Raw genomic sequence first — 17147 nt, forward strand, 5'->3', positions numbered from 1 at the left:
GACTGCGCCAGCCGATCTGTAATGTCAGAAGTAAAACACAAGAGATAAACTAAGAAAAACTTCAAAATCATATCTGGAGCTTATAATATACACACTTGAGTTTTGAGTGTCCTTTCTGTTAACAGCTGCTTCTCAAATTGTGCTTTAATAGCTGCCGCACTTATTTCTTCATCTTTCAACCTTGATAGTTCTAAAACAAAAATGTAAAAATTGTATTAATAGTTTAGCAACTGGTAAACATTAGGCATACTGAAAATAAACTTTATTCTTTGTTAATACATACGCTCTTGGGCTTCTTTCAATTTGTTATTTAATTCTTCTTTCTCATTTGCAAGATTGGCAACATCACTAGTTAGTGTCCTATTAGTTTCTTCAAGCTAAGAAATGAAAATGGAAAAAACATTTATATCTTAATTTATACAATTTTAAGTTATAAAGCAGTAATTCAAAATGAAAATATCCTAGAATGTTGCTAAAACTCTTGTTTTTCTAAGTACATCTATCTCTACATTTCTTGCCTTTGTCCTACCTTACCAAACTTCAAAATTGATGAAAATTTATGAAACGTAACACACTTCATATGTATCCTAGGAAGACAAAAATTTGCCCCCTTTCAAAAATCTTTAGTAGTATTTTAAATGGAAGTAACATTTAGTAAACTAAAAAAAAAAAAAGCAAATGCTATAACAAAGCTCTGCATTCCAGCAGGCAGAATAAATAAAATTTAAAACTATAGTTGATAAAACATTGTTTTAAAATAAAAAAAGAAGTTGACATTCTTTGGTATTCTTGCCAAAGCCTATTTTTCTTCCTTCCTGAAGGAAATTTTACTGTGAATTATGTGTTCATCCTTCCCATCTATGATTGTACACTTTCATTACACACATTTGAAACACAATACAATGCAGTTTTATGTGATTTTAAACTGTCTATAAATAGCATGATGCTGTATTTATTTCTCTGTAACTGCTTTCACTCATTATATTAAGAATGAAATTGTCGATATACATAATTAATTTTAACTGATGTAGTAGTTCTATCTTCTACCGCATTTCATTTATCAATTCACACATCTATTAATATATTTGAATTTTTGCTATTACAAACATTTATGCTGCTACGAGTAGTGTGTCTGAATTTCTCTAGCACATTTATCTTATTATGAATTTGTTTGGATTATATGAATATTTAAAATTTACTGGAACTTGCAATATTATTTACTATACTGTAGTATGCTATATTAAATTTATACTATGGATATTAGTAAGAAAAACACCATTTTCCACACATCCTTCAAACATTTCAAAGTAGTCAGACGCTGAGTTTTTGCCAACATGATGGCTGTGAAATGGTAATACAAAATTATTTTAGCTAGCCTTTTCCTAAATAATAGTGAAGTTAAACATGTGCTCATATTTTTAGGTTTTCTCTTTTGGCCAATTTTTCCTTTGGATCATTTATCTTTTTCTTCCTGAATAGTAGGAGTTCCACTTATATACTAGATACTAATCACTTGTTTAATAAAGACAAGTATTTTTCCCTGTCGTTTATTTATTTTCTGTTACAAGTAAATTTTAAGTTTCATTCTAATATTAAAAAATTTTTATTTTATATATTTAGGTTCTTAAGATAGCTAGAATTTACTGTTATATATGGTAAATGATAATAAGAATCTAATTTTATTCCTTTCCACATAAAAACATAGTCATTTCAAAACCATGTTTTAAATCTGTATCCTCTACCACTGATTTGTGTGTTGCCTCTGACGTCATATGCTAAGTTCTCCTATGTGCATCAGTCTATTTCTGGTCTCCCTACTCACTTTCACTGAACAGGATTAAATATCTCTGTCCTAATGCCATTTAAAATTACTGTAACATTTTTAATAGATCTGGACAATTGATAAGGTTAACTCAACTACTTGATATTTTACTTTTTTCTGAAATTTTTATTACAATTATTTTCGACCTGCATATGGCTATCTTCATGATTAAACTAATCGTCATGATTAATTTCAAATTCTTTTAAACTACAATTGGTTTAACAAGAAAAAAAAGACTTAAACTGTTTTGTACTTTTGGTATTTTCTTTTCACTTTAGTCCTTAATTAACTCTGAATTTACCAATAGGTGAAGCCATTGGAAGTTGTGTTTTGGGGGGGCCCTCTCTCTGCCAAACAACATTGAGATGCTAATGGTTTACTAGCTCAAATATCCTGTAGCCAAAATATACAATTTTACATTTAGATTTATGTTACTTTCCTAGTATTTCTAAAGCAAGATTTACAACAATTATAGCCAAAAATGAACCAAGGACTTCACTTACAGATGCAATAGTAGCATCTTTTTCAGTGAGTTCCTGTTTGTGCCGAGCCATCATCTCTTTGATCTCCAGCTCTTTCATGATCTTCTCTTTTTCCAAATCAGAATACTGTTCCTCAGCAATTGAACGAGCCAGTTGCTCAGAATCTGCTTTGGTTAAGGTAATCTCCAGTTGAGCAGCCAAGGAGTCCCTATATTTAAGAGAAATAAAATTTTAACGTTCAATTTTTTATTATAAAGTTGAAGTTTTTTTCTAATTAACTTCATCAGATCAGTCAGTTCAGTTCAGTCACTCAGTTGTGTCCAACTCTTTGTGACCCCATGGACTGCAGCACGCCAGGCCTCCCTGTCCATCACCAACTCCAGAGTTTACTCAAACTCAAGTCCATCGAGTTGGTGATGCCATCAAACAAACGATCTCATCCTCTGTCATCCCCTTCTCCTCCTGCCGTCAATCTTTCCCAGCATCAGGGTCTTTACCATGAGTCAATTCTTCACACCAGGTGGCCAAAGTATTGGAGCTACAGCTTCAGCATCCGTCTTTCCAGTGAATATTCAGGACTGATTTCCTTGTTGGATCTCCATGCAGTCCAAGGGACTCTCAAGAGTCTCCTCTGATACCACAGTTCAAAAGCCTCAATTCTTCAGTGCTCAGCTTTCTTTATAATCCAACTCTCACATCCATACATGACTACTGGAAAAACCATAGCCTTGACTAGATGGCCCTCTGTTGGCAAAGTAATGTCTCTGCTTTTTAATATGCTGTCTAGGTTGGTCATAGCTTTTCTTTCAAAGAGCAAGTGTTTTTAAGTTTCATGGCTGCAGTCACCATCTGCAGTGATTTTGGAGCCCCAAACAATAAAGTCTGTCACTGTTTCCATTTTTTCCCTATCTATTTGCCATGATCTTTGTTTTCTGAATGTTCAGCTTTAAGCCAACTTTTTCACTCTCCTCTTTCACTTTCATCAAGAGGCTCTTTAGTTCTTCTTCGCTTTCTGCCATAAGGGTGGTGTAATCTGCACATCTGAGGTGATTGATATTTCTCCCAGCAATCTTGATTCCAGCTTGTGCTTCATCCAGTCCAGCATTTCTCATGATGTATTTGCATATAAGTTAAATAAACAGGATGAAAATATACAGCCTTGACATACTCCTTTTCCTATTTGGAACCAGTCTGTTGTTCCATGTCCGGTTCTAACTGTTGCTTCTTGACCTTCATACGGATTTCTCAGGAGGCAGGTAAGGTGGTCTGGTATTCCCATCTCTTTAAGAAATTTCCACAGTTTGTTGTGATCCACACAGTCAAGAGCTTTAGCATAGTCAATAAAGCAGAAATAGATGTTTTTTCTGGAACTCTCTTGCTTTTTTTATGATCCAGCGGATGTTGGCAATTTGATCTCTGGTTCCTCTGCCTTTTCTAAATCCAGCTTGACCATCTGGAAGTTCATGGTTCACATATTGCTGAAGCCTGGCTTGAAGAATTTTGAGCATTACTTTGCTAGCGTGTGAGATGAGTGCAATTGTGTAGTAGTTTGAACATTCTTTGGCATTGCCTTTCTTTGGGATTGGAATGAAAACTGACCTCTTCCAGTCCTGTGGCCACTGCTGAGTTTTCCAAATTTGCTGGCATATGAGTGCAGCACTTAACAGCATCATCTTTTAGGATGTGAAAAAGCTCAGATGGAATTCCATCACCTCCCCTAGCTTTGTTCGTAGTGATGCTTCCTAAGGGCCACTTGACTTTACATTCCAGGATGTCTGGCTCTAGTTGAGTGATCATACCATAGTGGTTACCTGGGTCATGAAGATTTTTTTTGATAGTTCTTCTGTGTATTCTTGCCACCTCTTCTTAATATCTTCTGCTTTTTATTAACTTCATCAACAAATTTTATTTGGAGTTCCCTGGTGGTTCAGATAGTAAGGAATTGGCCTGCTAATGCAGGAGACCTGGGTTCAGATCGGGAAGATCCTCTAGAGAAGGGAATGGCAACCCACTCCAGTTTCTTGCCTGGAGAATTCCATGGCCAGAGGAGTCTGGCAGGCTACAATCAATAGGGTTGCAAAGAATTGGGCATGACTAAGCGACTAACACACACACACAGGCACTTTCTAGGAGTAGGGTACATGGCTATGAACAGAGATAAGGATCTTATCCTTACCTTTCATCCTGTAATTCCTGTTTCTTCTGCTGTAATTCTTTACAAAGTTTGGTCTTTTCTTCACATTCTTCCTTAAGTTCCCTAACCTGTGTTTTATAGAGGGTCTAAATAGCAAAACAGAATAGAAACATGTATCATCATCGTTACAAATATTCAAAAGCTATCCAGACAAAAACTTCAGTTGAGCACTAGGTAATAGGCTCATAAAACTGAGTAATGTTGAGCCCATGAGTAAAGTGACAGTTCAATGAGCTTTTCTATTTTCTGGTAATCAACCCAATTAACTAATAAAACTTCAGCTAATAATTTAAAAGTGTGATTTTCAACTGGATATCCTAGTGAAATTTCTCATTAAATGTCATATTGGTAGGATGAAGAAGCAAAGAAAAAATTATCAATTTATTCAAGAAAATTTTGCAGCTTAAAAATCAATGAAACAGAGGTGACCGTTACTATTTCATATTTTAAAACTCAAAAAAGGGCAAATGTTAAAATGACAATCTTATTTCTTTCATTATACAAATATATTCTTCCTTAAAAATCAATGCTTTTTAAAATGAACTTCATATGGTGTGGGTATGTGCTTAGAACTACTTTTTTTTTGAAATGATAATGGATTTCTGTTAGACTATCTATAGCCTCTGGCCCCGGTATTCCTTTTACAGGTGTGTGGTAAAAAACATTCATCCAAAATTCTCTCTGGGATTTGCTATAAGAATTTAAAAAATTAGTCTCCTGGTTTTTCAGCAAAAAAATAAAAATTTTTTAATAATTCTACAAATACAGTAATTTTCAAAGTAATATGTCTGGACTTACTGAGAAATACTGCTCTGCTTCAAGCTGATCCTGGAGCTCTTTCATTTGTCCATCTGCATCTTGACGTTCTCTGTGGGGACATTGGTTAGACAGATATTAAGCCAGCAACTCTTGAAATGTGGTCTAGGAAACCTCTGGGAGTACCTAAGACCCTCCCAGGAAATCAACGAGGTAAAATTATTTTCATAGTAATTATTTCATAATCATGGCTATTTTTAAAGCTTTAATTCTTTCCATGTATATACACTTTCATGAGGTTGTATGACATAAGAGGATTTTATTATTCCAACAGCTAATGAAACATGTGCATGTATGCTCCTGTGGTTTTAAATTTTCTCAGTTTCAATTTCTAACACAATAAACAACACTAGATAAAATTCACATAAACAAAAACTCTGTGGGGCCCTCAGTAATTTTTTTAAGAGTATAAGGGATTCTGAGACCAAATAGTGCTATATTAAACTAATAACACTGAATTATATTCTCAACAAGCATTGTGATCAGCAGCCATTTATGCCAACCAAGTAGTAGAATTAAAGAGCACCTGAAAATCGATTATCTTAGAATGAGTGAAGAAACGACTGGGAGGGGCCCTGCAGGGAGGTTAAGAGTACAGGTTTTTATATCTAAATATAAATAGTAATTGCACAGATTTCTGGTGGCTCGGTGGTAAAGGATCCACCAGTAATGAAGGAGATGCGAGTTTGATCCCTGGGTTGGGAAGATACCCTGGAGAAGGAAATGGCAACCCACTCCAGTTATCTTGCCTGGAAAATCCCATGGGCGGAGGAGCCCGGTGGGCTACAGTCCATGGGTTGCAAAACAGTTGGACACGACTTAGCAAATAAAGAACAACAAAATGGTAACTGCACAGATATGAACACACTGTAAAAATTCAGAGTTGTACATTTATCATTTGTGTACTTTTTCTATATGTATCTTAATCTTCAGTAAAGAAAAAAGTTAAATAAAAAACAAACCTAGTTAACACTTTTAAGATGTTGGCCTGAAATAAAAGTCTAGGCTTATCAAAAAAACAAAATCGTAAATATATATTATAGTTATTTCAAGTCAAAGCTAAGAAGAAAGAAAACAAGTTGGAGAATAACACGATACAATTAAAAAACAAAAAAAATTCTACAAAACTCAACCCTATAAATATAGTACAGATGTACACGTACAGGCACAGAAAAAGGTATGGGAGGATGTATTAAGACTATTATGATATATTACTTCCGGAGAGATTAACCACGTCTGTATTCAAAAGTTCAGTTCAGTTGCTCAATCATGTCCGACTCTTTGCGACCCCATGAACCACAGCACACCAGGCCTTCCTGCCCATCACCAACTCCTGGAGTCCACCCAAACCCATGTTCATCGAGTTGGTGATGTTATCCAACCATCTGATCCTCTGTTGTCCCCTTCTTCTGCCCTCACTCTTTCCCAGCATCAGGGTCTTTTCAAATGAGTCACTGTTTGCATCAGGTGGCCAAAATATTGGAGTTTCAGCTTCAACATCAGTCCTTCCAATGAACACCCGGGACTGATCTCCTTTAGAATGGACTGGTTGGATCTCCTTGCAGTACAAGGGACTCTCAAGAGTCTTCTCCAACACCACAGTTCAAAAGCATCAATTCTTCGGTGTTCAGCTTTCTTTATAGTCCAACTCTTACATCCACACATGACCACGGGAAAAACCATAGCCTTGACTAGACGGACCTTTGTGGACAAAGTAATGTCTCTGCTTTTTAATATGCTATCTAGGTTGGTCATAACTTTCCTTTCAAGGAGTAAGCGTCTTTTAATTTCATGGCTGCAGTCACCATATGCAGTGATTCTGGAGCCTAGAAAAATAAAGTCAGCCGCTGTTTCCCCACCTATTTGCCATGAAGTGATGGGACCGGATGCCATGATCTTAGTTTTCTGAATGTTGAGTTTTAAGCCAACATTTTCATTCTCCTCTTTCACTTTCACCAAGAGGCTCTTTAGTTTTTCTTCACTGTCTGCCATAAGGGTGGTGTCATCTGCATATCTGAGGTTATTGATATTTCTCCCAGCAATCTTGACTCCAGCTTGTGCTTCCTCCAGCCTAGCATTTCTCATGATGTTCTCATGATGTACTCTGCATATAAGTTAAATAACCAGGGTGACAATATACAGCCTTGATGTACTCCTTTTCCTATTTGGAACCAGTCTGTTGTTCCATGTCCAGTTATAACTGTTGCTTCCTGACCTGCATACAGGTTTCTCAAGAGGCAGGTCAGGTGGTCTGGTATTCCCATCTCTTTCTGAATTGTCCACAGTTGATTGTAATCCACACAGTCAAAGGCTTTGGCATAATCAATAAAGCAGAAATAGATGTTTTTCTGGAACTCTCTTGCTTTTTCGATGATCCAGCGGATGTTGGCAATTTGATCTCTGGTTGCTCCGCCTTTTCTAAAACCAGCTTGAACATCTGGAAGTTCACGGTTCATGTATTGCAGAAGCCTGGCTTGGAGAATTTTGAGCATGATTTTACTAGCGTGTGTGATGAGCTCAATTGTGCAGTAGTTGAGCATTGTTTGGCATTGCCTTTCTTTGGGATTGGAATGAAAACTGATCTTTTCCAGTCCTATGGCCACTGCTGAGTTTTCCAAATTTGCTGGCATATTGAGTGCAGCACTTTCACAGCGTCATCTTTCAGGATTTGAAATAGCTCAACTGGAATTCCATCACCTCCACTAGCTTTGTTCATAGTGATGCTTTCTAAGGCCCACTTGACTTCACATTGCAGGATGTCTGGCTCTAGTTCAGTGATCACACCATCGTGATTATCTGGGTTGTGAGTATCTTTTTTGTACAGTTCTTCTGTGTATTCTTGCCACCTCTTCTTAATATCTTCTGCTTCTGTCAGGTCCCTACCATTTCTGTCCTTTATTGAGCCCATCTTTGCATGAAATGTTCCCTTGGAATCTCTAATTTTCTTGAAGAGATCTCTAGTCTTTCCCATTCTATTGTTTTCCTCTATTTCTTTGCACTGATCACTGAGGAAGGCTTTCTTATCTCTCCTTGCTATTCTTTGGAACTCTGCATTCAGATGCTTATATCTTTCCTTTTCTCCTTTGCTTTTCACTTCTCTTCTTTTCACAGCTATTTGTAAGGCCTCCTCAGACAGCCATTTTGCTTTTTTGCATTTCTTTTTCTTGGGGATGGTCTTGATTCCTATCTCCTGTACAATGTCACTAACATCCGTCCATATTTCATCAGGTACTCTATCAGATCTAGTCCCTTAAATATATTTCTCACTTCCACTGTATAGTCATAAGGGATTTGATGATTTAGGTCATACCTGAATAATCTAGTGGTTTCCTCCACTTTCTTCAATTTCAGTCTGAATTTGGCAATAAGGAGTTCATGATCCGAGCCACAGTCAGCTCCTGGTCTTGTTTTTGGTGACTGTATAGAGCTTCTCCACCTTCAGCTGCAAAGAATATAATCAATCTGATTTCGGTGTTGGCCATCTGGTGATGTCCATGTGCAGAGTCTTCTCTTGTGTTATTGGAAAAGGGTGTCTGCTCTGACCAGTGCGTTCTCTTGGCAAAACTCTATTAGCCTTTGCCCTGCTTCATTCTGTACTCCAAGGCCAAATTTGCCTGTTACTCCAGGTGTTTCTTGACTTCCTACTTTTGCATTTCAGTCCCCTATAATGAAAAGAACATCTTTTTTGAGTGTTAATTCTAGAACGTCTTATAGGTCTTCACAGAACTGTTCAGCTTCTTCAGCATTACTGGTCGGGGCATAGACTTGGACTGAATGGTGATATTGAATGGTTTGCCTTGGAAACGAACAGAGGTCATTCTGTCGTTTTTGAGATTGCATCCAAGTACTGCATTTCGGACTCTTTTGTTGACTGTGATGACTACTCCATTTCTTCTAAGGGATTCCTGCCCACAGTAGTAGATATAATGGCCATCTGAGTTAAATTCACCCATTCCAGTCCATTTTAGTTAGCTGATTCCTAGAATGTTGACGTTCACTCTTGCCATCTCCTGTTTGACCACTTTCAATTTGCCTTGATTCATGGACCTGACATTCCAGGTTCCTATGCAATATTGCTCTTTACAGCATTGAACCCTGCTTCCATCACCAGTCCCATTCACAAATGGGTGATGTTTTTGCTTTGGCTCATCCCTTCATTCTTTCTGGAGTTATTTCTCCACTGATCTCCAGTAGCATATTGGGCACCTACCGACCTGGGGAATTCATCTTTCAGTGTCCTATCTTTTTGCCTTTTCATATTGTTCATAAAGGAGACCTTATATTTGTTTTCTCTTTATCTTTTAATATAGTTCTAAATACTTGAAAGTGAGAAAATATTTTACTACCAGTTGGATATTTTAAAAATGTATATAGGTGGACTTCTCTGGCAGTTCAGTGATTAAGACTCCACACCTCCACTGCAGGAGGCACGGGTTCTATTCCTGGTCAGGAAACTAAGATCCCACAGGCTGTGTGGCCAAATAAATTTATAAATAAAAGTGAATAAAGCAAGAAAAACTCAGAGAGATTAAATGATTTAATCACATCGCCTTCAATTTCAATTTAATATTAGAGAACTTTTCGGAGAAGGCAATGGCAAGCCACTCCAGTACTCTTGCCTAGAAAATCCCATGGACAGAGGAGCCTGGTAGGCTGCAGTCCATGGGGTCGCTACTAGTCGGACACGACTGAGCGACTTCACTTTCACGCATTGGAGAAGGAAATGGCAACCCACTCCAGTGTTCTTGCCTGGAAAATCCTAGGGATGGCGGAGCCTGGTGGGCTGCTGTCTATGGGGTCGCACAGAGTTGGACACAACTGAAGCGACCTAGCAGCAGCAGCAGCAAAGAACTTTTATCCTTATTTTAATTTAATATAATCTGATCCCTTTGTTTACTCACTGGTCCTTCAACTTCTGGATAAATAGGAAATTATCACTAGATGTCACTTCACTGTGTTAATTCTGTATTTTATTATTATTCAGTGTACTATTTAAAAAAGTATGATTCTTATTTCTCTGAGCTTTGATGTGAAAGATGCTAATAACATATGACAGAGCAAGTTTAAAAAATTTTAAATCATCACAAGCTAGGCTCACTTGCAGCAAACTCCAGTGTAACAATATTATGATCTTTTTGAAGAGCTACTGTTCATTATATGTAACTTTTAAAACCCAACATTTATTAGGTATTTAATAAAAGCTATTTTTCAGAAGGTAATTATATAATATGCAGATGGTTAGTTACATACTACAGACTAGCACAGAAAAAATTACAAAAGGTTGCAGTCTCCTTATCTATAACCATCCACCAAACAATCCTATTTCCCTAGAGGAACTTACTTTGTTTCATTTCTGTTTATTGTTCTTTTGTGGTTCCCACCACATCTCAGCTTATTCCCTGACATACCTTTTAATTATTTACCAATTCCCTGCTGCCATATGTGAGAATTTAGCTCTTACCACTCCTAACCTCTCCCCAACTCCTAACACAGTTATATCACTGGTCTAAGTGACATAATCAAACCTCCATTCATTTTCTATTGCATCAACCACAAACCACAACCTCCCCAGCTGGAGATAAGAACTGCAACAATTCCATTCTCTTTTGTTTTTGAGATTTCATAAGAACATGTCTAAATGTGAGTCTTTTCTTAAGTATCTTTGCTGGTCTTTTCAATATAAAGACTTCTTTTCCATCTATGAGAAATTCTTTTCTATTATTTCTTTAGTAACTTCCTTCCCTAAGATTCTCTGAAATTCCTTGTCTGGTGCTAGAACTCTTAAGAGTAAGCTGGTGTGTATCTTAGCTTTTCTCTCATATATTCTATGTCACTTCTTCCTGTTCTATATTTTGTGAAATTAAAAAAAAACTTTTTTTCTTCAAGCTTTTATAATAAATTTACATTGTCAATAATTTTTAACCTTCAAGAGCTCCTTCCTATTCTGTCTTTCCTTTTTACGTCAGGTTCATGTTTAATGGAAGTGGTATTTCCTAGAATCTTTGATCACTACTAATTACAGTTCAGTTCAGTATTAATGACTAAATGGGGCAAATTTTAACAGTATATTTACTATATACCTTAATTAAAAGTATTTTAGCAATGTTTTCTAAGTAAATTGAATATAGCACTAGAGAAAGTATGTCACTCAGTCGTGTATGACTCTTTGTGACCCCCACGGACAGTAGCCCGCCAGGCTCCTCTGTCCATGGAACTCTCCAGGCAAGAATACTGGAGTGGGTTGCCATTTCCTTCTCTAGGGGATCTTCCTGACTCAGGGATATAGCACAAGAGTGTATCCTAAAAAATGACTGAAAATTTTATATGGTGTTTCTTAACAGTCAAACATTTCCAAGTCCCAGAAACTAAAGGAACAAACAAACAGACACTTTTGCTTGCAAGACAATCCTGAGCAGGAATCTTAAGAGCGTGAAGTGCAAACCCCAGACCTTTTCTTCTTCAGCACAAACAATATACCTTTATATCATAATGTGGCAGTAGTAAAAATTGTTGGGGAAGCAAATAAAATCTTTTTGAAGGACAACAGTAGCACTCAACATCACTTAAATAAAAAGAAGAGAAAAATGTGGTCAAGAAAACAAAGGAGTCAAAAGAAAATTCCCAGATAAGTAAAACTTAAGATAATTTACATGGAGATAGCTCTGCATATTAGTAAGTCTTTGTCTCAAACAATTAACTTACTTTCGAAGTTCAGCATTCTGTTTTTCCAAGCTCATTTTCATTTCTAGGAGATGATTATTCTCCTGCTTTAACTGTTTTTCTGACATTTTTAGTGTGTTAACTTGCTGTGTTTGCATCTTCAAGTCATTTTGTGTAAGGCAGCGCTTCTGAGTTTCCTGTTCTATTTTTAATGTCAAGTTTCTAACCTAAAAAATAGTGTTATTGGTATGTAAGCAAATTATTTTGATTTTCTCATCAATGAATCTGGCAGTAAATATAATGAAATAAAACAGATTTCATTCCCCTTAAACAGTTAATTCATTTCACAGTATTTTTTTGATTTTCCATAATAATATATTTTTAAAATAAAATATAGTCTTCAAAGAAATTTTAACTATGATTCATTTAGTATATCATCCAAATCTGGTACAATTAAAAAATTACAGAATATTATTTGACAAAAAAAAATTTTAATTGTAAAACCATCATTGAACCTCTGTAAATAAACCTATTAATTATTAATTAATTAAACAGTTCATTATACAGTAATCTGGACACTTACATCCTCATTTAGCACATCTTTCTGTTTGAGGAGTTCATTTATTTTCTGCTGTGACTGTTTGAGGTCACAGTCTAATATAGAGCATCTTTTCTCAGCCTCCAGCAACAAGTTCTCTACTTTCTGTTTTAAAGTTCTTTCCTCCGAGAGCTTTTTCTCCATTTCTATTGATTGCCACAAAAATAGACATAATCATGAACCAAACAAAAAAAGCATATCAAATACATAACACAGTGCTAATAAAAATTGCAATAAATGCTGCCTCAAATTTTTTTTAAATTTCCAATTTAACATTTTCATTTCTCCTCTTAATACAATTGAAATGTCAACAATTTCATGCTAAAAAATTAAGTGCCATATTTGCAGAGTGTAAAAATCTACCACACTCTGCAATATCGTATTCATTTTAATGAAAGCAAAATAATTCTGCCTTTATCACTTACTGCAAAGTTATATTAGGTAAAATGTAAATGTTATGAACTTCTAGTTTTTAATGAACTAGCTTCAAAAGTGTGGAAAAATTAAACATTCTTCATATACTACTAAAAACAGCTAGCATTTCTAGGCACTTTTCACGTACCAATGCATCTGTTTTTCACAACCAAATACAGGAACTGTCCCTTTACAGGAAACTAGGCATAAAAAGGTAAGTAACTAGACAAGATCACATAGCTAGTAATTCATTGGTAAGCCATATTCTTAAACTCAAAGGAAGCAATGACATGCAGTAGAAAGACCAAAGGTTTTATACCATATTTGAGCAGCATCTACAAAATTTAAGTTGTGAGCAATCATGCAAAATATGAAAGTCATCTGTATGTTAGAATTGTAAAAAGAAATTTGAAAAAAAGACAGTTGTTACTATGCTAAATTGGTTCATTTTCAACAGTTCTGAGAACAAACTATAAACAAATGTACTCATTTAAAAAACTAATCACTGGAATGTGGGTCTAGAGAACAGAAAGAGGCATGAGTAAACTCACTGCGATGAGGAAAATATAGATTCTCTATCTTGTCTAGGGTGGTGATTACATGTGTGTTACAAATGTGAAAAATGTTTGCATTTTATAGCACCTAAATTATGATCTCGAAATTCAACTCTTGTCTTGTCCCACTAACTTTCTTCTTAGTCAGTCAGTCAGTTCAGTCGCTCAGTTGTGTCCGACTCTTTGCGACCCCATGAATCACAGCACGCCAGGCCTCCCTGTCCATCACCAACTCCCGGAGTTCACTCAAACTCATGTCCATCGAGTCGGTGATGCCATCCAGCCATCTCATTCTCTGTCGTCCCCTTCTCCTCCTGCCCCCAATCCTTCCCAGCATCAGAGTCTTTTCCAGTGAGTCAACTCGTCACATGAGGTGGCCAAAGTATTGGAGTTTCAGCTTTAGCATCAGTCCTTCCAATGAACACCAAGGACTGTTCTTCTTAGCAGGTATTTCTAAATATAGTACTCATTTCATCTTTTATCATCTAAAATCAATGTCTTAAACTAAACTGTTTTTAACCCAAAAAAAACCCTCCAATTTTAACTACACTCAATAATTAAAAGGCTATTTTTTGCTAAGTTATTAATAAATATTATAGTTTAATATGAAATTTCTGTTTAAGAGTTTTACAAATCTTTGATAAGAATACTTAATTGATTTCTTTTGAAATTTCAAATCCATGATATATAAACAGTCAGTTTGGAAAACAAGATATAATCTAAAAGACAATTTCAAGATAACAAGGTTGGTTTGTGGAAAGGTTAACTTTGTTATCTTACCCTACACTCATTAGCTTTGTGTGGCTCTGACCAAATATAGCTAGTATCTTCATCGTGCCAGATTTCAAAATATTCAGTGAACCTATACAAACTTTAGGAAAGAATTCTGTAACATGAGCTGGTAAAATGTCAAACTAATTATAAAAAGAGCATATCCCTCAAATCTGAACAGATATATCTAGAACTTCACACTCTATATTCCTGCCACTATTGATACCACTGAAATATTCATTTCTCTCTGATCTAAAAATGAGGTTGAGCAATTTTGTGTTTGAGCCTTACTATCCTAGAAATAGCCATGGCCTTAAAGGAAAAAAATAATTAAAAAATATATATATATATACACATAAATATATATATGTAAAGCCTTTCTAATGTAAAGCTTTCCTAATAGTTTTTAAAAATATTTTCCAAAATCAAAATTGAATACAGAATCAATTCTGTAAAATACTGCTGAAAATCCTCTTATGAAAATGCATACCTTTCATGGCTTCTGATTTAGCTTCTTCAATGGATTCATAAATCTTGTTTTTATCTGCAAGCCGTGCTTTTGTAGCCTTATGTTCAGTTTCTTCTTGTTCTAAACTTTGCTGTATAACTTTTAGTTGGTATGTCATATCTATTTCCATGTTGTTCTTTTCCTATTAAAGATTTAAACGGCAGCCATCAACAAAACAGACTGGCTCACAATTTCAAAAATTTCTTTACAGGCTTACTAATAATGTTTAACATGTTCCCTCCAATCTTCAGACTTCCTGTAAAAGTACCCTATGTGCTGTTCCACCTGTTTGCTTCCCAGTATACTTATCTCCCATATCTCCACTACTGTTTCGAGATCTTCACTGTCATTACCTGAGCTCAATAAAGTGATGAATGATACCTCAATTATCAAATTCAGCAAACCTTTTCAGTCATTTTTCATTTGAACTCACTGTTGCCCTTGAAACTATTTCCTTGATACACTTGCCCTCACTTGGCTCTCCCCATCCTTCTCTCATCTTTTCTGCTACGTGTGATGTTTTCTCCCAGTCATCTCTTAAATATTGGGTGTTCTCTGTAGGTAGCATTCTTTAGCCATAATGCTTTTCCTCTTTCTGTATTATTTCTCAAACTTTTAAAACATACCTAACATTTTCTTTTGCTAGATCTTTAGCGGGGGGGAATCAGGATCCTCTACTACTCATCTTTATTTTCCACATGGAAAACATGTTTTAAGTTAATTTTCTATATATCCTCAAAAGATTTTCTAATTCTGTTTCCTATAGTTTATATCATAAATACAGACTTTTTTTTCAATAATGAAAATAATTTTTTTCAAACTACACAATCTGTCAACAGAGTAGTTTACTCTGCTTTGAAAAACCACAGGTCTAAGCAATCTCCTTCCAGATGGGTTCTTTCATTCGCACAGTTTGAGCTACTTCAGTATCAATGACGATCAAATAGTTCTAGCTAGCTGCTACTACCATAGCTTACTCCTCTGTAGACATCCTAATTTGGTTGTCTCACCAGCACCTCAAGACTAAAATGGATTTATCATTGTCTCCTCTATTTCTCCTTTATTCTTTCTTAATTAAAGGCACCACTATAGACTTCTGTCACAAACTGCTGCTGCTGCTGAGTCACTTCAGTCGTGTCCGACTCTGTGTGACCCCATAGACGGAAGCCCACCAGGCTCCCCCGTCCCTGGGATTCTCCAGGCAAGAACACTGGAGTGGGTTGCCATTTCCTTCTCCAATGTGTGAAAGTGAAAAGTGAAAGTGAAGTCGCTCAGTCGTGTCCAACCCTTAGCGACCCCACGGACTGCAGCCCACCAGGCTCCTCCATCCATGGGATTTTCTAGGCAAGAGTACTGGAGTGGCTTGCCATTGCCTTCTCCATACACATTACAGACTAGGAACTCAAAACTCATTCTTAAGTACTATTCACATGCTACATTTAATCAATCAATCACTAAGTGTTCCCAAATACTCCTCCTTCAAATATTTCTCAGATTCATTCCTATTTTCCATCCTTTGAACAATTGTACTAGTTAAGTCTACATTATCTGAGTTACTTTATCTGAAAAAGTTTCTGATTAATCTACCTACCTCATTTTGTCCTCCTCAAACCTAGTTTTCACATGGTACATAATCTTAAATGAATCACTAATAAAATCACCCAACTTAAAAGCCCTTCAGTGGTTAGTCCATTTCTTAGAGCAACTTTCTTTTTTTTTTTTTTGATTTCTAAAATTTTTATTTAATAAATGGTACAAAGCACAATGCCAAAAACATTAACAGTTAAAATTTCACCAAAAGAAAAAATACTGTAGAATCCTCCTAAGTCACTTCAGTCGTGTCCGACTCTGTGTGACCCCATAGACGGAAGCCTACCAGGCTCCCCCGTCCCTGAGATTCTCCAGGCAAGAACACTGGAGTGGGTTGCCATTTCCTTCTCCAATGTGTGAAAGTGAAAAGTGAAAGTGAAGTTGCTCAGTCGTGTCCGACCCATAGCGACCCCACGGACTACAGCCTACCAGGCTCCTCCATCCATGGGATTTTCTAGGCAAGAGTACTGGAGTGGCTTGCCATTGACTATAGAATACACAGTTGTAAAAAGCTACATTAAGTTATTTTACAACTGCCTCAGGCTGCAAAAAGAAAAAAAACCAATGCCATACCTAAGTTATCCCCCTCCCAAAACAATGCCATCTATGTTATAAACCATGAGCACCCCATCAAAAGACGGGAACCGCCTTTGTTAATTCATATATATATATATGACTGTATCACTTTGCTATACACCTGAAACAAACACAACACTATAAATGAAATATAGTACAATA

The 17147-nt window shown here is 36.1% G+C and overlaps 1 protein-coding gene across 6 annotated transcripts in view; it reads right to left on the reverse strand.

Annotated features, from left to right (window-relative positions):
* The window catches only part of ROCK2 (Rho associated coiled-coil containing protein kinase 2), a 137982-nt gene that overhangs the window by 21622 nt on the left and 99213 nt on the right, over positions 1 to 17147 (reverse strand). For all 6 annotated transcript variants that reach the window (XM_088841190.1, XM_055400435.2, XM_088841189.1 and 3 more), the window contains exons 17-24: positions 14802 to 14961; positions 12558 to 12718; positions 12017 to 12201; positions 5297 to 5366; positions 4481 to 4584; positions 2326 to 2512; positions 284 to 377; positions 96 to 190 (exon numbers count right to left, since the gene is read on the reverse strand). In XM_088841190.1, coding sequence (XP_088697316.1) covers positions 96 to 190; positions 284 to 377; positions 2326 to 2512; positions 4481 to 4584; positions 5297 to 5366; positions 12017 to 12201; positions 12558 to 12718; positions 14802 to 14961 — 1056 coding nt within the window. The remainder of the gene's footprint in view (positions 1 to 95; positions 191 to 283; positions 378 to 2325; positions 2513 to 4480; positions 4585 to 5296; positions 5367 to 12016; positions 12202 to 12557; positions 12719 to 14801; positions 14962 to 17147) is intronic.

This window comes from Moschus berezovskii, chromosome 11 (assembly GCF_049115385.1).
Source record: "Moschus berezovskii isolate FMDL1 chromosome 11, NW_MosBer_1.0, whole genome shotgun sequence".
In the NCBI taxonomy this organism is placed as follows: Eukaryota; Metazoa; Chordata; class Mammalia; order Artiodactyla; family Moschidae; genus Moschus; species Moschus berezovskii.